Source organism: Jaculus jaculus, chromosome 9 (genome assembly GCF_020740685.1).
Source record: "Jaculus jaculus isolate mJacJac1 chromosome 9, mJacJac1.mat.Y.cur, whole genome shotgun sequence".
Classification (NCBI taxonomy): domain Eukaryota; kingdom Metazoa; phylum Chordata; class Mammalia; order Rodentia; family Dipodidae; genus Jaculus; species Jaculus jaculus.
In genome coordinates, this window is record NC_059110.1 from 7,608,508 (window position 1) to 7,633,295 (window position 24,788).

The window sequence follows — 24,788 nt, forward strand, 5'->3', positions numbered from 1 at the left end:
TGTAGAAATCCAAGTCCGGTGTTCTCTTTTACTTTTCTCTTACTTTCCTTACAATCCCCCAAATGCTCTTTAGAAATCAAACCTGATGCGTTAGCTGAGGTGACTGTTCCTGTCCCATCTGTAAGAAAGTAAGGCTTCAGCTTGGCCATGGACTCGAGGTTACACCCATGGCGAGGAAACTCATCGGTCTTAACTTCAGTAATACCTTAAAGAGTAAAGCCAGTTACCTGAGATTAGTACAGAGATGGCTGTGAGCATGCTGCCACAGAGACTGCAGAGCTGGGGAGATGACTGTCCTCTGAGCATGGACAGGCCATGATGGCATGGATATACTTGCAACTCATAACAAATTATTCATTTCAACAGAAGGCAAAGTACAAGAATTACTATATGCTAAAATGCGAAACACTATGACTGTTTTCCAACTCCACAGCCCCATAGGGAATTTATGAACAGAAAGTAGTATGGTTTGGGTGACAGCACTTGGCTGCATACAAATGGGTGGATCTGGAGGTCTTAAAGCCAATCTTAGAGGGGCTGGGCAGGAAATGTCCTTATCAATAGGAGAACTGATTGCAGACTCTGTTTTAGATCCTGGCCACTCAGAAAGACCCACCCACTAGAAATGTGCGTGTGAGATACACACAAGGAAGTACAGAACAGAACTGATACTCTGGCTCAGACTGCTGCATGGGACAGCTGTCCCCAGCAACCACGAATCAATGTGCATATGGCAGCTGAGGACATGTTACCATGTCCTGCAATTACAGCATTCCTCAGTTGGGTGTGGTGGTTCATGTCTTTAACCCCAGCACACAAGAGGTAGAGATGGGGGGACCACCTATGAGTTTGAGGCTAACCTGGCCTACATAATGAGTTTCATACTACCTTGCAACCCTATTTATTTCAAATATGAAACAAAAGCTGGGCCTGGTGGTGCATGCCTTTAATCCTAAAATTGGGAGGGTGAGATAGGAGTATCACCAGCTACAAAGTACATTTCCTGGTTAGCCTGGAATAGAGTGAGACCCTGACTCAAACAACAAAAACCCACACAAAACAAAAGACCCACAGAAACCCTATACACATAACCAAAAGAATACTCTCTCTCCTTTCCATGCCCAGATATATTCCAGATATATCTTTCAATTTGAACAACCTAAAATTTACATTCCTACGTATTCTTCTTTTGGATGTTATCCTTACAAATAGGGTGATGTTAAGTGACCATGATTTTCGTACTTACCTTTTCTAGAAGACACCTGAACTGGCACGATCTCTTTGTCAAAATGGCCAGCTTTCTGTGCACACTCTGTTCTGCTCTGTGACAGAAGTGCAATCTTGTCCTGCTCCTCTCTGCTCACTTGCCATTTTTTGGCTACATTTTCAGCTGGGGGAAACAAAAGCAAAAGTCAAGATTGTCATGAACGGGATATGGTAGCTCAAGCTATGCACGCTTAAACCAGAGCTCCCCTCACTCTCTCACAGGCAGGCAGGAGGCAGTGCTCTGCAGGCTGGTCCTGCTGGCTCTGGCAGTGGACCTCAACACTGCAGCGACTCTAGGGGGCATTTTCTTTCTTTCCCTTTCTATGTTGTAAACTTTCAGAAATACGTATCCATATTTACCATTTATGCTTTTATCCCAATTTTATTTTAATTTTACTTATTTATTTGACAGAGAAAAACAGAAAGAGAGAATGGGCATGCCAGGGCCTCCAACCACTACAAATGTACTCCAGACATGTGTGCCCCCTTGTGCATCTGGCTAACATGGGTCCTGGGGAATGGAACCTGGGTCCCCTGGCTTTGCAGGCAAATGCCTTAACTACTAAGCCATCCCTCTAGTCCTTTTTTTTTTTTTTTTTTTTTTTAATTTGAGAGGGAAAGAGGCAGGCAAAGAGAGAAGCAAAGACAGAAGGAGATAGAATGGGCATGCCATGGCGTCCAGCCATTGCAAATGAACTCCAGATGTGTGTGCCACCTGGTGTATCTGGCTTATGAGGGTTCTGGGGAATTCAACCAAAGAAATCCTTTGGCTTTGCAGACAAGCACCTTAACCGCTAAGCCATCTCACCAGCCCCTGCCCTGGGCTTTCTCACAGCATCTTCATATAGTTTTGTCCTTGTGTATATGCTTTTGATGTCAATATCCAGTTTTTTCTTTAATTTTAAGCTTTTAAAATATTTTTATTTATTTATTTGCAAGCAGAGAGAAAGAGAGAGAGGGGGTAGTACATGGGTGAATAGGCATGCCACAGCCTCCAGCCACTGCAAACGAACTACAGATTCATGTGCCACTTTGTGCATCTGGCTTTACACTGGTACTGGGGAATCAAACTCAGGTCGTTAAGTTTTGCAGGCAAGCACCTTAACCGCTGAGCCGTCTCCCCAGTCCCCACATTTTAAGCTTTCTATTGACAAACTCCACACATGCACAATGTACACTCTGACCGTAATCTCCTCCCACCACTCTTTGCCCCATCTCCTGTATTCTCCCTCCACAGTGGGCACTGTGTGGGAACTCTGAGGATGGAATAAGCACAGTGGGCACTGTGTGGGAACTCTGAGGATGAATAAGCACAGTGGGCACTGTGTGGGAACTCTGAGGATGAATAAGCACAGTGGGCACTGTGTGGGAACTCTGAGGATGAATAAGCACAGTGGGCACTGTGTGGGAACTCTGAGGATGAATAAGCACAGTGGGCACTGTGTGGGAACTCTGAGGATGAATAAGCACAGTGGGCACTGTGTGGGAACTCTGAGGATGAATAAGCACAGTGGGCATTGTGTGGGAACTCTGAGGATGGAATAAGCACAGTGGGCATTGTGTGGGAACTCTGAGGATGAATAAGCACAGTGGGCACTGTGTGGGAACTCTGAGGATGAATAAGCACAGTGGGCACTGTGTGGGAACTCTGAGGATGAATAAGCACAGTGGGCATTGTGTGGGAACTCTGAGGATGAATAAGCACAGTGGGCACTGTGTGGGAACTCTGAGGATGAATAAGCACAGTGGGCACTGTGTGGGAACTCTGAGGATGAATAAGCACAGTGGGCATTGTGTGGGAACTCTGAGGATGAATAAGCACAGTGGGCACTGTGTGGGAACTCTGAGGATGAATAAGCACAGTGGGCATTGTGTGGGAACTCTGAGGATGGAATAAGCACAGTGGGCATTGTGTGGGAACTCTGAGGATGAATAAGCACAGTGGGCACTGTGTGGGAACTCTGAGGATGAATAAGCACAGTGGGCACTGTGTGGGAACTCTGAGGATGAATAAGCACAGTGGGCACTGTGTGGGAACTCTGAGGATGAATAAGCACAGTGGGCATTGTGTGGGAACTCTGAGGATGAATAAGCACAGTGGGCACTGTGTGGGAACTCTGAGGATGAATAAGCACAGTGGGCATTGTGTGGGAACTCTGAGGATGAATAAGCACAGTGGGCATTGTGTGGGAACTCTGAGGATGAATAAGCACAGTGGGCATTGTGTGGGAACTCTGAGGATGAATAAGCACAGTGGGCACTGTGTGGGAACTCTGAGGATGGAATAAGCACAGTGGGCACTGTGTGGGAACTCTGAGGATGAATAAGCACAGTGGGCACTGTGTGGGAACTCTGAGGATGGAATAAGCACAGTGGGCACTGTGTGGGAACTCTGAGGATGAATAAGCACAGTGGGCACTGTGTGGGAACTCTGAGGATGAATAAGCACAGTGGGCACTGTGTGGGAACTCTGAGGATGGAATAAGCACAGTGGGCACTGTGTGGGAACTCTGAGGATGGATAAGCACAGTGGGCACTGTGTGGGAACTCTGAGGATGGAATAAGCACAGTGGGCACTGTGTGGGAACTCTGAGGATGGAATAAGCACAGTGGGCACTGTGTGGGAACTCTGAGGATGGATAAGCACAGTGGGCACTGTGTGGGAACTCTGAGGATGAATAAGCACAGTGGGCACTGTGTGGGAACTCTGAGGATGAATAAGCACAGTGGGCACTGTGTGGGAACTCTGAGGATGAATAAGCACAGTGGGCACTGTGTGGGAACTCTGAGGATGAATAAGCACAGTGGGCACTGTGTGGGAACTCTGAGGATGAATAAGCACAGTGGGCACTGTGTGGGAACTCTGAGGATGAATAAGCACAGTGGGCACTGTGTGGGAACTCTGAGGATGAATAAGCACAGTGGGCACTGTGTGGGAACTCTGAGGATGAATAAGCACAGTGGGCACTGTGTGGGAACTCTGAGGATGGAATAAGTGAGCCTCATACATTTAGAAGACATGACCTGCCTCCTAGCAAGGTCCACTGTCTAAAGTCCTATTCTAATCTTTGGCATCCACAACTGTGACCAGCTTTCTGACGTCAGGCCCAAAGCAAACACAAGCCACCCTGAGACTCTCCACAAAGTGCCTGGATGTCATACATTCCTCAGGACCTTCTGGGTGCTACTCCATGCCTCACTGTCCTAACCAACGCAGACGGCATGCAGTATGGCTACCAGACCCAGAGAGGTACAATGACACGTTTTTATTCTTACTTTTGTGACAGACACAGAGAGAAAGACAGATAGAGGGAGAGAGAGAGAATGGGCGCGCCAGGGCTTCCAGCCTCTGCAAACGAACTCCAGACGCGTGCGCCCCCTTGTGCATCTGGCTAACGTGGGACCTGGGGAACCGAGCCTCGAACCGGGGTCCTTAGGCTTCACAGGCAAGCGCTTAACCGCTAAGCCATCTCTCCAGCCCATGACCTTGTACTTTGATCCTCTTACTTCCACCTGCCGATCGATACCTTCTTAGTACTAGGACCACAGGAATATGCCACCCTGTCTTGTTTATGTTGTCCAGGGGTTTGTATATGACAAACACATTCTGCCAAATGAGCTACCCTAGCCATCAAATGCTTCGTTGCTTTGAAAGATTTCTGTTTGTTTTTTCAAGGTAGTGTTTCACTCTAGTCCAGGCTGACCTAGAATTCTCTATGTAGTCTCAGGCTGTAGTCCCACTATGCCCACTCATTACATACTGTATTCAACCTTTTAAAATTAGTGTGTTTTTGGCTACATTTGCCTTACCCGTAATACCCATATGATAGTCGTGAAATGCATCTGTAAGCCCATCGCAGAGGATGCTGTCAGCGAGGGACAGCTCGCCCATCCTCACTCCTGTTCTCAGGTGAGCCACGTGAGGAGCCTGGAAACAAGAAAGAAGAGCGCGTTTAGGCTTGGTCAGAACCAGTCCTCTTCTCGTGAGCCCACTCAGAACTGTGACTCCAGTCCTGCCCCATCTTTACTAGTCTCTTCGCTGCCATTCTTGCTATGCAAGGGCCTGAAGGTCCCTGTGGATTAACAGACAACTCTACCTGGCCTACTCTCTGGAACCTATTCCTCTTCTACCTGCCTGTCTCCCTCAACCCCATCCACTCTGTGTCTTATTTCCATTTAGAATCTCATTTATAATGGGCAGGAGAGATGGCTTGATGGTTAAAGGAGCTGCTTGTACACCCTGACAGCCCAGGTTCAATTCCCCAGTCCCCAGGTAAAGCCAGACGCACAAAGTGGTGCATGCTTACAGAGACCATGTGCAGTGGCAGAAGGCACTGGTGTGGCCTTACTTTCATTCTCTCAAATATATGAATAAATAAAAACAAGAATCTCATTTATTCACACACAGAGGATGTTTAAGGGCTTAAGCCCTACTAGCAATGTGCTGCCTATCTTGATGACAGACATAGAATCTGCATAGAAAAGAGGCTGCCTAATGAACCGAGAGAATCCTGAGTAGAAAGTACTTTTTTTTGTTTTTCTTTTTCGAGGTAGGGTCTTGTTCTAGCTCAAGCTGACCTGGAATTCACTATGTAGTCTCAGAGTGGCCTCGAACTCACTGTGATCCTCCTACCTTGGCCTCCCAAGTGCTGGGATTAAAGGCTGCACCACCACAACCAGCTCTTTCTCACTCCTCTCTCTCTCTTGTTTTTGGTTTTTCGAGGTAGGCTCTCACTCTGGCCCAGGCTGACCTGGAATTAACTATGTAGTCTCAGGGTGGCCTCGAACTCATGGCAATCCTCCTACCTCTGCCTCCCAAGTGCTGGGATTAAAGGCATGCACCATGATGCCCAGCCTGGCTCTCTTTTTGCTCTAAGATGGGGCTTGCTATGTTGCCTGGTTTGGCCTTACACTTCTCAGCTCAAGTGGTTCTCTTGCCTCAGGATCAAGACCTGGGACAGGAAGTCTGATTCCTGGGGTCTTGTACAAGGGCCATGGAAAGGAAGGTAAGGGGCCGCATTTGACTTTGACTGAAATTTTAAAGAAAGGTCCTAAGCTATTTTGGGTGTACTGCAATACTGCCTTAAAAAAAAATAATGATTGCAGCCAACAAATACTATTTTGGATTGAATCCAGAAGATATGGCATGATTCGGTAACAAAAGTTTAAAAAAATATACTATCTTCCACCTGCCACAGTTGATTGGGAAATCTGGCTTTTCTTCAAAGAGGAGTTCCCGTCCACTGGAGAACAAAGAACACTCAGTAAGAGGCAAAGCTGAATCCACTTTTCATTTTCGACTCAGCATAACATGAACCCACACTGAGGGAGGAGGAGTCTGGGGAGCGGCCGCTCGAGAGCACTTACTTACCTTGCTCATGTTTTCCATGCCTCCTGCGACGACGACACGGGAGTCGCCTACCGCGATGGCCTGAGCCCCAAGGCACACAGCCTTCAGTCCCGACCCACAGATCATTTGGCAGCTCCATGCTGGAACAGAGTAGGGGATCCCTGCACCCACACTGGCTTGTCGAGTAGGATTTTGCCCACAGCCTAGAACAAGGAACATGGAGAGCCCGAGGCAATCAAGGAGAGGAGTGAAACACCAGAGTGCAAGTGCATGGCCAACAGCCAGCTGGGCCACCTGCCACTTCTGAATGCCCACGGGTCAGCTAAGTTCCCACTGCAGCACAAAGGCCTGTGTACATGCCCTACCTGTCACAGGCTAGCCCTTGGAGACACATCTGTCTGTCTATACTGCTTTGTGCTCATCTCCAGGTAGTTCAGATGGAAGACTTCATCTCCATCCTCCACAAAGAACTTCGTAATGCCTCAAGACAGAACCTTCAGGTATTTGTCTCTGGATAGGGCTTCTCTAGACAGTGTGAAAGAAACTTAAGACCAAGAAGAACATCCAACTAGTTGCACCTCATATGATGACAAGGCATAATTTATATACTATCAGTTTTTCAAACTAGACGCATTTACCTCCAGGATCGTGGCTTGAGTCATCTGGAAAGAAAGTTGTTTAAAAATGGAAATCTCTTGGGGGAGGAAAGGTAATTATCATGATTTACTGTCTGTTATTATGGAATTTGTCAGAAAAACCCCTTTTTAAAAAATTTTTTGTTCATTTATTTATTTGAGAGCTATAGACACAGAGAGAAAGAGGCAGGTAGAGAGAGAAAGAGAGAAAATAGGCACTACAGGGCCTCCAGCCACTGCAAACAAACTCCAGATATGTGTGCCCCCTTGTGCATCTGGTTAACGTGGGTCCTGGGGAATCAAGCCTCAAACTGGGGTCCTTAGGCTTCACAGGCAAGCACTTAACGACTAAGCCATCTCTCCAGCCCCCAAATTTTTTCTTTCTTTTCTTTTCTTTTAAAGAGGAAACCCTCTGATAGCTTATTGTTCTTCATACCACAAGTAAGGGTTTATTTAACAGGTTATGTACAAAATCAGGCTGAGGGTGGTAGCTCATACCTACAATCTCAGCACTCAAAAGGTTGAGGCAGGAGGATCACTTCAGTATGAGGCCAGCCTGGGCTATACTGTGAGACCCTGTCTCAAAAAATAAAAAAATGGTGGCTAGAGAGATGGCTTAGTGGTTAAGGCACTTGCCTATGAAGCCTAAGGACACAGGTTCAATTCTCCAGTACCCACATAAGCCAGACGCACAAGGGGCATATGTGTCTGTAGTTCATTTGTAGTGGCTAAAGGACCTGGCATGCCCTTTATCTGCCTCTCTCTCTCAAATAGGTAAATGAATAAATAGGGGTGGAGATGGCTCAGTGGTTAAGGCAATTGCCTGAAAAACCGAAGCACTCGTGTTTGAATCTCCAGGTCCCATGTAAGACAGATGCACAAGGAGACACAAGCACACGGAGTTGCACATACCCACAAGGTGGCACACAGGTCTGGAGTTCGATTACAGTGGCTGGAGGCCCTGGTGTATCAATTCTCTCTCTCTCTCTTGCTAATGCTCTCTCCCATGTAAAAAAAAAAGCAAAGGCCAGTCTGTTGGGCTTGCCTCAAAAAGAAAAAATAACTAACTGGGCGTAGTGGCACACACCTTTTATCCAAGCACTCAGGAGATAGAGGTAGGAGAATCGTTGAGGGTTCAAGGCCAGCCTGAGACTAGACAGTGAATTCCAGGTTGGTCTGGGCTAGAGTGAGACCCTACCTTGAAAAATCAAAATAAATAAATAAATAATAATAAAAAAAATGGGGCTGGAGAGATGGGTCAGTAATTAAGGCACTTGTCTCCAGAGCCAGGGACTAACAACCTGGGTTTGATGCCCCAGTATCCATGTAAAGCCAGATGCACAAAATAGTGCATGCATCTGGAGTTTGTTTGCAGTGGCTAGAGAACCTGGCACATCCATTCTTTCTCTTTCTCTTTCTCCTTGTAAATAAAAATAAAAAAGAGCCGGGCATGGTGGCGCACGCCTTTAATCCCAGCACTTGGGAGGCAGAGGTAGGAGGATCGCTGTTGAGTTCGAGGTCACCCTGAGACTACCTAGTGAATTCCAGGTCAGCCTGGGCTAGGGTGAGACCCTACCTCAAAAACCAAAATAAATAAATAAATAAATAAATAAATAAATAAAAATAAAAAAGAAATAGGCTGGAGAGATAGCTTAGCAGTTAAGGCACTTGCCTGTGAAGCCTAAGGACCCAGGTTTGACCCCCAGAACCCACGTAAGCCAGACAAACAAGGTGACACATGCACAGGAGGTCATGCATACATACAAGGTGGTGCACACTCCTGGAGTTTGACTGCTGTGGTTAGAGGCCTTGGTGTATCAATTCTGTCTCTCTCATTAAAAAAAAAAAAAAAAAGAAAATTTAAAGCTGGGCGTGGTGGCACATGCCTTTAACACCAGCACTTGGAAGGCAGAGGCAGGAAGATCACCATGAGTTCAAGGGCAACTTTGAGACTACATAGTGAATTCCAGGTCAGCCTGGTCTAGAGAATGAAACTGTACCTTGAAAGCCAACAAAAAGAAAAAGGAAAAGAAAAGCCACAAATAACTTAATTAAAAAATTTTTTTTAAATAAAACTAGCTCGGAATTTACAAATGCCTTTCTGTAATTCTACAAAGGTAGGAGGATCACTGTGGGTTTGAGGTCAGCTTGAAACTACATAGTGAATTCAAGGACTAGAGTAAGACTCTACCTCAAAAAAATAAAAAAAATAAGTTGTTTTTGCTCAGGACTAATTATCTCTACAATGTATTTGAATGTATGCTGAGTGACCATGAAAGGAGCACTTGTATTTGGAGGACAGGGAAGTTGATGAGGGAACCCATGGCCTCATTATGCTAACAGTACACTCTTATCACTGAACTATGCAGCCAGGTCCCAAGGTAGTTATTAGTAATTATTTAATAATTAATGGTCAGTGACAACTGGACTATAAACCCAGCAGGGATCAAAGGTGGAGGTATTTTCTGGCCTCTCCTAGGTTTTTTTTTTTTTTTTTCTTTCAAGGTAGGATCTCATCCTAGCTCAGGCTGACCTGGAATTCAGTACATATTCTCTGGGAGGCCTCGAACTCACAGGGATCCTACCTCTGCCTCCGGAGTGCTGGGATTAAAGGCATACACCACCACACCAGGCCTGGCCTCTCCTATGTTCCTTCAGGGAGTGATAAGACCCTCACCGGAGAAGGCCAGCGTATTTTCATAGCTCCAGTGTGAGCCCTAAGAGGGGAAGGTCCCTGCCTGGCCTGTTGGAGCCATCATCCCAACACAGCACATAGGAGTAATATTAAAATTTTTTAAATTTATCTATTTGCAAGCAGAGAGAGAAAGAAGAGAGGAGAGAGGCAGACAGAAAAGGCACGTCAGGGACTCTAGCCAGTGCAACAAAATCCAGATGCATGTCCTGCTTTGCGCATCTGGCTTTATGTGGGCACAGGGGAACAAACTGAACTCCAGTAGTCAGGCTTTGCAGGCAAGCCCTTTAACCATTAAGCCATCTGTCCAGCCACATGGGAGTGATTCAATACATTTTTTAATATTTTATTTTCATTTATTTATTAGACAGAGAAGGGGGGATGGAGGGAGGGACAGAATGGGTGTGCCAGGGCCTCCAGCCACTGCAAACTCCAGACGCAGGCGACACCTTGAGAAGCTGGCGTAAGTGGGTTGTGGGGAGTTGAAGCTGGGCCCTTGGGCTTCTCAGGCAAGCATCTTAACCGCTAAGCCATCTCTCCAGCCCTCAATACATGTTTGTTTGTTTTTCAATGTGCGACATTTTAGGGCTATAGGGAGACCTCAGCTTTCAGCAGGGTGGGTCTGTGGTCTAGGATGCAAGGGCGGAGCCAAGCATAAGGGTAATAAGGAGAGAGAATTCTGCAAATAAATGCCTGGTAGTGGTGGTGTGTGTGCACACGCGTGAGAGGGAAAGGGGATGTTTCTAATGAACCTGATCTTTCCCGAGGTCAACTGTGGAGTTACCTGCGGCCAAAACATGTCCAAAAATAACCTCGGACACCTCTTCTGGAGCCACCTTGGCCCTATTCAGGACTTCTTTGATGACCGTTGAGCCCAGCTCATGGACAGGCACAGTAGACAAGGCACCATTGAAGGAGCCTAGAACAAAGCGGAGGGAGGGGACGCGTGAACCATGAGGACACCGCAGAGCCCATCACTCGCAGCGGGCCCTGAGCAGTTTGGAGAGAGCCGGTGGGAGCGGCTCTCCGACGGGCCAGGGGCTTTGGAAACCGGCCGGGCCCGAAGAGGATGGAGACTTTCACCAGCCGTCGTGGGACCAGCTCGAGCCCGAGCTCACACCACTAGCGCCCAGCCCGTGACCACACGCTGACAGATGGTGCCTAGGGAGCGGGCCAATCAGAGATCTCGCGAGAGAGCCCCTTCCTCACGGCAGCCAATAGGTGAGCGCGGGTCCGCGGTGGCTCTACAGCGGGGAGCCAATGGGAGGGCGAGGGGCGGAGCGAGCCCACAAGCGGAGAAGGGGCGTGGCCGGCGGGCCGAGAGGCTCGAGGCGCGGGGCTGCGGGGGTCCCCGGCCTCCGCCGCGCGGCCCGGGTCCCCAGGTCTGAGCTGCGTCCCCACGGGGACAGCTTGCCGAGGGAGAGGAGGCCGGACCCCGCGCCGGCATCGCGTGACACTCACCTATGGCGGTCCGCGCCGCCGAGACGATGACCACGGGGTCCGAGGTTGCGTTCATCCTGCCGCCACCGCGTCCCGCTCCGCTCTCAGCTCGGCGCAGCCAGCCACTGAGGTAAAACTTCCCGCAGGCCGCGCCGGCCGGGGGTGGAGCCTGCTGACGCCCCGCCCCCGGCGCTCGGCGCGCCCTGCGCAGGCGCGGGGATGGGTCTCTTGTGCTATGGAGGCGGGGTTCGTGTTCCCTTCTCTACGTGGGTGCCGGGTCCGGAGGAAGGCTTGTTCCTGGAGGTGAGGCGGGGAGTCCGAGTGAGGACGGGACCCTGGCCCTTGAACGCATGCAGCACACCCCTCAGGTCCTTTTTTTTTTTTGGTTTTTCGAGGTAGGGTTTCACTCTAGCTAAGGCTGATGTGGAAGTCACTATGTAGTCTCAGGTTGGCCTCGAACTCACGGCGATCTTCCTACCTGTGTCTCCCGAGTGCTGGGATTAAAGGCGTGTCCCAGTACCCGACTAGGTCTTTTATTTTTATTTTTACTTATTTATTTGAGCGAGAAGGGAAGGCAGATACATAGAGAACCAGCGCACCAGGGCCTTTAGCCACTGCAAATAAAGTTCAGATTCACATGCCACCTTGTGCATCCGGCTTACGTGGGTCCTGGGGAATCGAACCTGGGTGTTTTGGCTTTGCACAGGCAAGCACCTTAACTGCTGAGCCATCTCTCCAGGCCCCCCGTCCCCGTTGTGTGTGTGTGTGCCTACCCCTTAGGTCTTGTGTCTGGTCCCCTAGCCTTGTAGTACACCTTCTCGTGTTTGGGGGTTTCTTTTTTTTCTGGACTTGGAAATTTTCAAAGCAATAAAGAGTGGAAATGACCAAAAAAAAAAAAAAAAAGTATCTGGTTTAGCCCTGGACTTGGAGTTCTGCCGGCGACTACCTGGAAATCCTGGCCTAGACTGATGTATCTTTTTGTTTGGTGGGGGAGGAGGCGTCATTTTTGCCTGGCCATCAGTAATCATTAACTCATATTAGGTAATACAGAGTTCTGGTCTGAACAGACCTCCGGAGAGATTAGCTTCACACCGGAGGCTTCTCTGCAGTGCCAGTGGTCTCTTGTACTAAATGATGTCCCTTTGACAGTTTGGAAAAGGAAAGGCAAGTGGCATGAGTTAATGGGGATCACTTCTGTTTCAAACTGTTATGCCCTATTAGCTCACCTTCTAAGGACATTTGCATCAGTTTTTTGTCTAGCTTAGACAGACGGTTTGGGCGTTTAAGCTAGGCTGCCAGGCTTTGCAGGCAAACACCTGTAACCTTGGAGCCATCTTCTCTGTCCCAGTTACTCTTGCAGCGTCAGTGCTTGTCCTGAAACATGCTCCCCAGGCCAGCGGCAGGGCTCCCAGTGTCCTGAAGGGACACCGTCCTCTTTGGCTTGGGCAGCTTGCTGGCCTGCAGAGAATCCCACTGAGGAAAGAAGCAGCGATCTTGTGACAGAAGGAAAGGCTTTCTAGGCAAGCATTGCAGTTGCTCGAGAACACTGGATGGTGAAGAATGCTCCCGAAATTCAAAGCAAACTGAATAAAGTCATTATGTGAACACAAGGAGCTGTCCACAATCCCATTCTCCTCTTAACCTCCCCCCACTCTGTAGTCCCCTTTGTGTGCTTGCTGTCACTGCCCTGTGTCCGACTTCACGCCTGCTCCCTGGGTAACACCATCAGTCCATGACTTCAGTTACCAACCATACGCTGACAATTCTGAAATCCTTCTGTCTAACCTACTTGCCTCCTGAGCAGAATGGACTTCTCCATTTAAACCTCCTATAAATCCATCAGATTTAATACATTTAACCCCAACTCATGAAATCCACCTTTGCTTCTCTGTTTAAAATCTCACTGTCTTCTGGTTGCCAGACTACAAATCCCTTGAACTTAGTACTTAAGACTGCACTTCCTGCGGAAAGCCTCGGCTCCAGTATCTTATCTTTTCACTTGCTATACTCTTAGTGCCATGTCTCCCGACACACTGTACAAGCTTTTCTTCGTCCCCTTCTTAAAACACCTTGCTATTTTTTTTTTTTCTCAAGATAGGGTCTTCTCCTAGTCCAGGCGGACATAGAACTCACTGTGTAGTCTCAGACTGACCTCAAACTCATGGTGACCCTACTTCTGCCTCCCAAGTGCTAGGATTAATTAAGTGTACACAATACCACACCCGACCAGCTTTCCTTTAAAATTTTTTCTTTATATTTTATTTTTATTTATTTGCGAGAGAGAGAGAGAGAAGCAGGTAGAGAATGGGTGCACCAGGGCCTCCAGCCACTGCAAATGAACTCCAAATGCTTGTGTCCCCTTGTGCATCTGCCTTACGTGGGTACTGGGGAATCGAACCAGGATCCTTAGGCTTAGCAAGCAAGCATATTAACCACTAAACCATCCATCTCTCTAGCACCCCCATTTTTTTCTTTTTTGTTTTTTTGAGGTAGGTTCTCACTCTCTAACCCAGGCTGACCTGGAAATCACTATGTAGTCTCAGGCTCGCCTTGTACTCACTTCAATCCTCCAAGTTCTGGGATTAAAGGTATATGCCACAATGCCCAGCTTTGTTTTGTTTTTCTGAGGTAGGGTTTCGCTCTAGTCCAGGCTGATCTGGAGTTCACTGTGTAGTCTCAGGGTGTTCTTGAACTCATGGTGATTCTCCTGCCTCTGCCTCCTGAGTGCGGGCATCATAGGTGTGTGCTACTATGCCTGGCAAAAAAAAATTATTTGAGAGACAGCGAGAGGAAGGGTGAGCCAGTGCCTCCTCAAGCTGCAAGCAAACTATGCACCACTTTGTGCATCTGGCTTTATGTGGGTACTGGGGGCTTATACCTGGGCTACCAGGCTTTGCAAGCAAGTGCCTTTAACCATTGAGTCATCTCTCCAGTCCTAAACAGCTTTTTTACTTTTTTTTTTTTTTAACTTTACTTTTCTTGTTAGGGTCTTGCTTTAGCACAGGCTGACTTGGAATTCACTGTGTTGTCTCAGGCTGGCCTCAAACTCACTGCGATCCTCCTACCTCTGCCTCCTGAGTTCTGCGATTAAAGGCGTCCACTACCACACCTGGCTAGCTTTCTTTGTAACATGAATAAATACTAATACATTCATTATGTCCTATGCATAAGAATGAATGGAGATGAGCCAGGTAGAGTAGTGCATGCCTATAAATCTCAGCACTTGGGAAATTGAGGCAGGAGGATCAAGAGGTCAAGGCCAGCCTCAGGTACAAAGTAAGTTTGAGGCCAGCCTAGGCTATATGAATCCTGTATCAAGACAGGCAGTACTGGAGAGATGGCTTAGCAGTTAAGGCACTTGCCTGCAAAGCCAAAGGACCCAGGTTCGATTTCCCAGGACCCACTTAAGCCAGATGGCACAAGGTGGCACATGTGTATGGAGTTTACAGTGACTAAAAGCTCTGGTGTGCCCATATTCTTTCTCTCTCTGCCTCTTACTCAAATAAAAAGGGAATATTAATATATTCTTGTGGATAAGAAATATATTAACTGGTCTCTTGCATGGTGGTTCTACCTGGAACCAGCTTAGCAGGGAGTCTTGAGAAGGTAAGGCTTGGCAACAGCAGTCAGGGAATCTTCATTAGAACGACCGGTAAATAGCTCTACCCAGAACTTATTATATAAGGGCCAGATGAGAACTAAGAATGATGCCTGGAGGGGAGGGGAGGAGAGGGGGGACTAGTTTCTTAGAGGATACCTAGATTTAGAATTCTGTGCTACGCAGCGCAGTGGTAGGTAGTCATCAGAATGAAGGCTTAAGATGGGCCACCACTGAGCGGTGTGTGGTCAGTTTATCCCCGAAGGGCCTTGCAAGCCATTCTTCGGTCATGTTATAAGCAGATGCAGAGTCCAGGCCAGGTCTTAGCTACCATGCAGCCAATTACTTCCTTGACCTCTGTGAAGGGCAGTGACTCTCCAGTGAGTCAGCAGTGTACTGCTCACCGCCAGAGGGCATCACAAATGCCCCGTAATGTCGGTGGTAATACCATCCATGAGTATTCATTTTAACCACAGGGTGCAGGGCACAGTGGAGTATGTCTGTACTCCCATCACGCAGGAGGCTGAGGCAGGAGGGTGGTGAGTTTGAAGCCAGCCTAGGCTACATGGTGAGACCTTGCCTCAGCCACATGACAACAACCCAAACCAGAAAACAACCTGGAGTTCACTGTGTAGTCTCAGGGCAATCCTTCCTCCTCAGTGCTGGGGTTAAAGGCATGCGCTACCTTATTGAGGTAGGGTCTTGCTTGCCCAGGCCAACCAGAACTGAGTATGTGGTCTCAGGGTGGCCTCGAACTCACAACCCTCCTACCTCTGCCTTCTGAGTGCTGGGATTAAAGGTGTGTGTCACCACGTCTGGCTTTGGCATTCATTTAAAAAAATATATGTTTTTAGCCGGGAGTAGTGGTGCAGTAGTAGCAGAGGTAGGAGGATCACCGAGTTCAAGGCCACCCTGAGATTACATAGTGAACTGCAGGCCAGCCTGGGCTAGAGTGAGACCCTACCTCAAAAAACATAACAAAAACAAATTATGCACACACACACACAATGTTTTTTAAGTTTACTTGCAAGCAGAGTGTGTGTATGGCTCTGCCAGGGTCTCTTATTACTTCCAACTCCAGACTCACCATTCCACCCTGTGCATCTGGTTTTAATTGGGCACTGGGGTTATCTTCCAATCACTGAGCCATCTCCCTTCACCCCTTGCTTAAGACAGTATTTGGTATGTAACTCATGCTGGCCTCAAACTCATTCCTGTTTCACATCCACAGGAGTACTAGGACTAGAGACGACATGCTCATCTGAGCATTCCCTGAAACTTCTGTGAGGATTTGGCAAACTGTCCATCCTCCAATGCTAGACTTTTTTTCTGCTAGAGGCATGAACATGAAAGCCAAGCACTCTACCACTGAGCTCCACTCAGATCACTTGCAAGGTCTGTATTTAACAAGGCTTGTTACCTTAGCTGCACCTTTAGCTCCATACTTAAAGCCTTTATAATTCGCATTGCCATGTCATGTGATTGCTGCCAGGTATTTAGCCAGTAACCAGAGACAGCTGTCATCCCAGCTCAGGTACTTTTCTTGTTCCAGAGGGTGTAGGCAGGCTAACAATAAGAGGCTGGGCTCTCAGACTCATGTTCAGCTTCCAGCTCTTCTCAGGAGGATGTTAGCAAGGGAACTGCAGTGATAGTGCCTTCAAGGACAGCTCTCACTTGTACCAACCCTCTGAAGCCATTGTCTCTTCTTTCAGCAGCAGGAACCAAACAACAATACAAAGTTGTGTTTGAGAAGTAATTTGACAAAGGGAGGTAGTCTGTCACCACAACTACATCGTCACTTTGGGATTATAGTGGTGGCTGACATTTCCCAGGCAGGCAGTGCACCTGACCCTGATTTGGGGCACAATGTTTGTGTCCCCATACTCTGCATTCATGTGTTGAGCCCTAATCCACAATAAGACATGAGGTCTTTAGAGTTAATCAGGTCATGGATAGGGTAAGAAAAACAATAGATGCTCTCTCTCTCCACCCTGTGAGGATACAACAGGAAAGCAGCCTCTGCAAGGCAAAAGTGACCCCACTAGGGCCAGTTTAGCCAACAAGTCAGAATGATCTGTATCTTCCAACTTCTAGAGAACTGTGAGCAATGACTGTCCATCTCTGACTACAGTATTTTGGTACAGCAGCCCAAACTAATGCAGTATTATTACAGACATTTTACATGTACATGCATTGATTTAATGCTCTTTACGGGGGTAAAGGAGACTGAGTCAGAGGTTAAGGAGTTGCCTTCATCATCATATACCAGGTTCAAATCCACCAAAACATTCTCAACCTGGATATGGCCTGTCACCTTTTGTCTTACCAGCAAATGAAGCATCCAGTTGTAAGAAATGAGGAATACAGACTCCATGTGTAAATCCTGTTATTCACCACAGCCAATTCAAAAGAAATGTGAAAACTGGTAATGTCACATTAACAAACCTATATTTAGTCATAAAATTATATTATTGGTCTCCTATGGCACACCAGTGATTGTATAATAAAGCCAAAACCCACTGTATTTCTTAAACACCAAGGGAATATCGTTTAAAAATTTATTTGAAAGCCGGGCGTGGTGGTGCATGCCTTTAATCCCAGCACTCGGGAGGCAGAGGTAGGAGGATTGCCATGAGTTCGAGGCCACCCTGAGACTCCATAGTGAATTCCAGGTCAGCCTGGGCTGGAGTGAGACCCTACCTCGAGAAACAAACAAACAAACAAAAAATTATTTGAGAGGGAAAGAGACAGAGAGGGAGAGAGGGAGAGAATGGGCATGCCAGGGCTTCTAGCCACTACAAATGAACTCCAGATGCATGCGTCCCATTGTTCATCTGGCTTACGTCAGTCCTGGGGAATCGAACCTGGGATCTTGACTTTGCAGGCAAGCACCTTAACCGCTAAGCCATCTCTCCATAGGAATATCTTAATGTTTAATTAGGGGTCAGGTGTGGTGGTGCACACCTTTAATCCCAGCATTTGGAAGGCAGAGGTAGTAAGATCACTGTGAGTTCGAGGCTACCCTGAGACTATATAATGAATTCCAGGTCAGCGTGAGCTAGAGTGAGATCCCACCTGGAAACAAAACAAAACAAAACACCATGTTACACACAAACTTGAAGTTGCATGGGATTTTTATTCACTTGGGAAAACTGCACAAAAGGTTATTCAGAACAGTGCTGTGAGCTGGGTGTGGTGGTATAAGCCTTTAATCTTAGCACTTGGGAGGCAGAGGTAGGAGGATCACCATGAGTTCAAGGCTACCCCTTGACCACACAGTGAATTTCAGGTCAGCATGAGCTACAGTGAGACCCTGTCTCGAAAATCCAAAAAGGGAAGAAAAAAAAAACTGCAGTATTTAAGACCATAGATATAGATCAGTGAAGCAAAAATAGAGCAGTTATTTTCAAATAAGTTGTGTGTCAGTTTCAAGTGTTATACTTTTAAGATTCCTTGAGGATAGTAAAAGTTATTCAAGAAAATTGTTTTGCTTCTCGTAGAAATAACATTTTCACCTCAAACATCTATGAAAAGCTAGATTTCAGACATTTGGTGCCACAGACCTTGATACTTATGTAGGGTCTCACTCTAGCCCAGGCTGACCTGGAATTCACTATGTAGTCTCAGGGTGGCCTTGAACTCATGGTGATCCTCCTACCTCTGCCTCCCAAGTGTTGGGATTAAAGGCATGTGCCACCATACCTGGCTTTGGGCAGTGTTTTATTTTTATTTTTTTAAAATATTTTATTTATTTTATTTGAGAGAGAGACAGAAATATGCAGGTAGAGAGAGAGAATGGACATGCGAGGGCCTCCAGCCACTGCAAACAAACTCCAGATACAGCACCACCTTGTGCATCTGGTCTAAGTGGGTTATGGAGAATCGAACCTGGGTCCTTAGGCTTGACAGGCAAGTACATTAACCACTAAGCCATCTCTGCAGCCCTGGCCACACTCCTGACTACAGATACACTAACTTCGTAAAATCCAACATGCAAAAAACTAATTTTCAATTAAAACCTAAAATTACTTGGATTTGTTTTTTCTGTACTTTAAAATATTTTATGTATGCTGGACAGGTGGTTCAGTGGTTAAGGCATTTGCTTCAAAGCCTAAGAACCTGGGTTCATCAGTTCCCCAGTATCCCCACATAAAGCCAGGTGCACAAAGTGGTGCATGCATCTGGAGTTTGTGTGCAGAGACTGGAGGAGCTGGCACACCCATTTTCTATCTGCCTCTTTGCTAAATAAAGTAAAATATTGTATATTATTTGTCAGGATAAAACCTTAAAAGTACAGCCCTAAACACCAACATCATTTTGCAAAAAGAAAGGGCAAATTTAAAACTATTTACACAGCTAGGTGTGGTGGTAGCATGCCTTTAACCTTTAATCCCAGCACTTGGGAAGTAGAGGTGAGTTCAAGGCCACCCTGACACTGCATAGTGAGTTCCAGGTCAGCTTGGGCTAAAGCGCCTCGAGACCCTACCTCGAAAAAAACCAACCAAACCAAAACAAAACAAAAAAGGTATTTACACAACCAAAGTTAATACATGAACTGATTTAAATTTCACCTTTGAGTATGTTACAGGATAAATGAAATTAGCAAATCAATAAAAATAAATGGCAAATGCTAAATGCAAAACAAAAAACTAATGAAGGAGTTATAATAAAAATTTTATTTAGGTTTGGTCAGTACAGGTAAGATATACTGGAGTCACAGAGCAATATGCATTAACAGGATACAACAGTTCATAAAAACTGAGTAACTATGCACACAAATTTCTTAAACATTCAGTCATCTAAAGATAAATGCACAGATGTATGGTGGGAAAGAACTGTATCTAACACTGAAACTACTACAGGACTCCATCAACAAGTCCAACTTTTTAGTAATAAAGCTACTGTACTGGGCAAACTCGGCAGTCATAAACCCACATCTACTCTAACAAGTCTGAATGGCGCAGAAGTATAGAACAGCGTGAGTAAGAGTGCTCAGCGCGGCACAGGCTCTAGATGGACACAGATTTATACAGACATCATTGTGTTATACTTTAAGAGTTCCATTTACAACTTCACATTAACTCATATAAAAATAACTTGACCCTACACAAAATGTCCTTTTAGCAACAAAGTAATTAACTGTTACAATTTTCAAATTTGCAGAGGTATTGAAGCAATAAAAAAGGAGAAAACCAAACAAAACAAAAACACACCCACAAAAAGGCAAATTGTGACAAAAGTATGCATCAATTATCTGGACAGTATCCTCTCCCAAATTAAATGACACTGTATAAAAATTTGCTGGAAAAAATATTACAAAACTGAACCCTGTACATTTACACTCGAGTCCAAGCCATTCTGAATGTGGCGGGAACCCACAGTTCGGTTACCTTTCCCACTCACTGCTTTCTCCTCTTGAGGGTCATGATTGGAGTCTGTGTCATTTGAGTGATGTGTGAGAGAGTTTTCACTGCCCGTGGGAGAGTCTACACTTTCATACCCCGCACTGAGTGGGTTTACGTAACTACTACCTCCTCTGCCAGTTCTCTCCTCCGAGCTGTTGGAGGCCTTCTTACCATTCCCTGGAGAAGAAGGAAAGTCATCCTCAGTTGTGTTCCCCTCCCTGTGAAATCCAGACCCAGACGTCCTCTGCCGGGAGTTGCTGCCGTTACTTGGTCCATTTGCCAGACGGCTGCAGTCTTTGCTTGTGGCTTCTGCCTGATCTACAGGTTCAGAAGACGTAGTCCTGCTGGTACTTGGGGCAGAGGCTTGAGACTGCTGCTGTTGGTACTGAGCCAGTTGCTGGCGCGTCTCCTTCAGTTGCTGCTGAAGAACTAGAATGGTGCTCTGCATACCCTCTACCTCTTCATCAAGTTGAATGATGAAGTCATTCAGTTCTGTACAAAGGAGAGTCAAGCCTCATTTAATACCTTAAAAATGTTTTAAATATTTCAGATTATTTTTGTATTTGCCAGCAACAAACTAGGCAGTCAATGCTTACAAACTGAATAAATACAACTCTCAAATTGCAACACTATATTTTTAAAAATTTGTTGAAATTTTTAATAGCAGTCAGGACTGAGTTTGTAGGTAAGTTGAATGCTTCAAAAAGTTAAACCTGAGGGCCGGAGAGATGGCTCAGTAGTTAAAGCACTTGCCTGCAAAGCCTAATGACCCAGGTTTGAACTCTCCAGTATCCACACAAAGCCAGATGCACAAAGTGGCACATGCATCTGAAGTTTGTAAGTAAATTAGCCCCTGGTGTGCCCATTCTCATTCATTCATATTCTTTCTCTGATTGCAAATATTTATATTTTTTTTAATTAAACTTGAGTCAAGCCATCCTGCCACATACAACTGGTAAAGACCTGGAAAATCTGATCTGTGTTTTCCCTTGGGTCCACCATGGCCAATCCCCTTACTCAACACCTCAACCAGTGTCTTAATTAAATCCATAGCAGGTTCAACCCTCAGTACAATTTAGACCCCTATTCTAACCTTCCAAAGAAGCTCATGCACTACTAACCAAGTTAGTCTATCCTACATACAAGAACATAATCACATAAAATTACTCAGAGACTATAATTCTTTACAGTCAACCACGAAGCGCACTAGTTCTCAGTTTACAATTCCATTGTGGCTATGTTCTTCACAAAACATGCAGACACAACTACGTGTTCTCAAAGAAGGACAGAGAGGAACTATGACACTCAGCTTGTTACAGCACATTTAAACATTAAATCTTGGGCTGGAGAGATGTCTCAGTAGTTAAAGGCACTTGCTTCCAGAAGCTGCCAGTCCATATTCAGTTCTCCAGTACCCATGTAAAGCCTGATGCACAAAATGGCACATGCATCTGGACTTAGTTCATAGTGGCAAGAAGCCCTGGTGTACCATAAGCACTAATTCTCTCAAAAAAAAAAAAAATTTTTTTTTCCTGGTTTTTTTTTTTGTTTGTTTGTTTGTTTTGGTTTTGTGAGGTAGGGTCTCACTCTGGTCCAGGCTGACCTGGAATTAACTCTGTAGTCTCAGGGTGGCCTTGAACTCACGGCGATCCTCCTACCTCTGCCTCCCGAGTGCTGGGATTAAAGGCGTGTGCCACCACGCCTGGCTTTTTTCCTGTTTTTTGAGGTAGGGTCTCACTATACCTCAGGCTGACCTGGAATTCACTGTAGTCTCAGGGTTGGCCTTAAACTCACGATGATTTTCCTACCTCTACCTCCCAAGTACTGGGATTAAAGGTGTGCACCACTATGCCCAGCTCAAATAAAAATTATTTATTTATTTATTTATTTATTGATTTATTTATTGTTTTTTTTTTTTTGAGGTAGGGTCTCTCTCTAGCTCAGGCTGACCTGGAATTCACTATAGAGTCTCAAGGTGGCCTCAAACTCACAGCGATCCTCCTCCTTCTGCCTCCCAAGTGCTGGGATTAAAGACGTGCACCACCACGCCTGGCTTAAAATACATTTTTTAAAAAAAAAATCAAATCCATGGGCTGGAGATGGCTTGGTGATTAAGGCACTTGCCTGCAAAGCCAAAGGACCTTGGTTTGATTCCCCAGGGCCCACGTAAGCCAGATGCACAAGGGTCCCATGCATCTGGAGTTCATTTGCAGTGACTGAAAGCCCACCCTTCCCTCTCTCAAATAAATAAAGTTCTACTTAAAAAATAAAAAATCGAATCCCTTTTTCAAACAACCTTCAAGAAATGCAATCAATTATATTATCTTCAGACCATTGGAAGTTGTCAAATGTTTCCAAGACTTACACTTAAAGAGAAATGGTTAATGACTCCTTTTCAAGCAATTAATATTAAGGTTTACATCTTAAAAACAAAAGCTTAGGAAGTTTGCACAATAAATCACTAGGATAGTGAGGAAAAACACCCTAAAATTAAGTGCTTTGTTACTCAACAAGAAATGTTTCATGCACAACTGTATATCCAAGAATTAACATGCAGAATTTAACCTACAATATTAATGCCCGGCAGGTTTGTTTTTGAAGCCAGAACAAAGCTAAGCTAACAAGAGAACACCAAAAGCCCTTACCATCCTGGCTGCTTTTGAGCTCCTCACTGTACTTCTTCTGCAAAGCCAGCTCTGCTTCAAGCTGTGCAATGCGGCCCTGTGACAGCTGCCTTCCAAGCTCTTGGTTCTCCTGGATAAGCATTCGACACTTCGCCATTAACTTCTTGCCTGTTTGGCTGCAAAGGAAAGAGCCAACCATCACAAAATGAAGATATCCTTGCTCACAATGATTACAACAACATGTGACGTGCAGTCACCGTCGTCTTTTCTGGAGCATAGCCATCTTTTGTATTTCAGTATTTTACCAGTACAGCAGCAAGAATGAACCAAAACAAAGTAGCCGAAGTTTCTATTTTATCAGTGAGCTATTTTCATGCCAAGCTAACATTTGTACTTCTAGAAGCAGGCCATGTCACACACACACCTTGGCTGCACCAATATTAATGTAACATGAAGGTACTAAGCTTTCTGAAACAGCAAGTTCTTAAAAAGGGACATGTAATACAAACCACAAGTGTATGCTTATTTAAAATGCTGTAAACAGATGTAAATAAAATTTTTCTTGCTGAGAAATATACAAGGATTTCTTTTAGCTCTCTGGTATATCCATCTTTCATACTTTCTCAAGAACATATCTATCCCAGTAAGTGAAATATTTTTCAGTTTTAAAAAAAATAGCTGGGGCTGGGCAAGGTGGTGCATGCCTTTAATCCCAGCACTTGGGAGGAGGCAGAGGTGGTAGGATCACCATGAGTCTGAAGTCATTCAGAGACTGAATTCCAGGTCAGCCTGGGCTAGAGCAAGACCCTACCTTGAAAACCAAAATAATAAAAAAGAATTGTGTAATGGCATGCACCAGGGCCTCTAGTTGCTGCAAAAGAACACCAGATGTTTGACTTACATAGGTAGCTTGGGAAATGAACCCCAGTCAACAGGCTTTGCAAGCAAATGCCTTTAACTACTATGCCATCTTCCTTCACAGTCTGTGCCCCCCCCCCCCAAAAGGCTCAAGATTCTGGACTTCCAGGTACTCTGAGGCTGTATTCTTGCCTAGTGTTTACAAGGCTCTGATAAATCCCCAGGACCACAAACAGAACACTCCACCCCCAGCAAAAAGAAACACTAATTACTTAACTTGAACTCACTGATCTCTACCTCCTAAGTGCTGGGACTACACGTGTGAGTCACTATGCCTGGCAGGAATTTTAATATTAACAGGTGACTAAAGGTTTCTTAATGTTACAAAAGCTTATCCTTAAGTCACAAAAATCAGGGATTACCTCTCACAAATAATGCAAACCTAGAAATAACCACCAAACCAGCAGTGCCATACTTTGAACACACTCATTTCCTTAGTACACACAAGCTACCAGCCCATACGAGCAGCTGAGTGTAATCAAAGTCCTGAGCATGTTTCTTTTTAAATATTTTAAAAATATATTTGAGAGTGAGAAAGAATGGGCACACCAGGGCCTCCAGACACTGTCAACGAACTCCAGATGCATGTGCCACCTTGTGCACCTGTCTTATGTGGGTCCTGGGGAAATGAACTGGGGTCCTTTGGCTTTGTAGGCAAGCGCCTTAACTGCTATGCCATCTTCTCTAGCCCCCAAGCAAGTTTCTTAGTGAAAGTGCTACTTTGCTTTAGCCTCAGCATTACAGTTGAAATGGTCTCTTTTAAATGGATGAGTAAAATGGGTAATTGTTTTATTAACTTTGAGACCTGGACAGAGAGAGTTTGACATTTATCTCAAGGGTGAAAAAAGCTTTTCTTTTGG

At 45.7% G+C, this 24,788-nt stretch overlaps 2 protein-coding genes and 1 long non-coding RNA gene across 6 annotated transcripts in view; 1 reads left to right on the forward strand and 2 right to left on the reverse strand.

Moving 5' to 3' along the window:
- Nucleotides 1-11,538, reverse strand: part of Acat2 (acetyl-CoA acetyltransferase 2) — a 14,772-nt gene extending 3,234 nt beyond the window's left edge. Inside the window, exons 1-6 of the mRNA XM_004651274.2 lie at nucleotides 11,405-11,538; nucleotides 10,728-10,862; nucleotides 6,638-6,819; nucleotides 5,077-5,194; nucleotides 1,247-1,390; nucleotides 83-205 (exon numbers count right to left, since the gene is read on the reverse strand). Of these exons, the coding sequence (XP_004651331.2) occupies nucleotides 83-205; nucleotides 1,247-1,390; nucleotides 5,077-5,194; nucleotides 6,638-6,819; nucleotides 10,728-10,862; nucleotides 11,405-11,459 (757 nt within the window). The 5' untranslated portion in view covers nucleotides 11,460-11,538. The remainder of the gene's footprint in view (nucleotides 1-82; nucleotides 206-1,246; nucleotides 1,391-5,076; nucleotides 5,195-6,637; nucleotides 6,820-10,727; nucleotides 10,863-11,404) is intronic.
- Nucleotides 11,283-23,587, forward strand: LOC123463416. Of its 3 annotated transcripts, none has more exons than XR_006638922.1 (4): nucleotides 11,283-11,513; nucleotides 16,213-16,376; nucleotides 17,311-17,406; nucleotides 22,974-23,587. It is a non-coding gene; the product is annotated as an uncharacterized LOC123463416 (long non-coding RNA). The 3 variants fall into 3 exon arrangements; XR_006638923.1 differs by lacking the exon at nucleotides 11,283-11,513 and adding an exon at nucleotides 11,609-11,686; XR_006638921.1 differs by lacking the exons at nucleotides 16,213-16,376; nucleotides 17,311-17,406.
- The window catches only part of LOC101595003 (WT1 associated protein), a 34,925-nt gene continuing 29,775 nt past the window's right edge, over nucleotides 19,639-24,788 (reverse strand). For both annotated transcript variants that reach the window (XM_045158614.1, XM_045158613.1), the window contains exons 7-8: nucleotides 23,032-23,186; nucleotides 19,639-20,878 (exon numbers count right to left, since the gene is read on the reverse strand). In XM_045158614.1, the coding sequence (XP_045014549.1) occupies nucleotides 20,295-20,878; nucleotides 23,032-23,186 (739 nt within the window). In that variant the 3' untranslated portion in view covers nucleotides 19,639-20,294. The remainder of the gene's footprint in view (nucleotides 20,879-23,031; nucleotides 23,187-24,788) is intronic.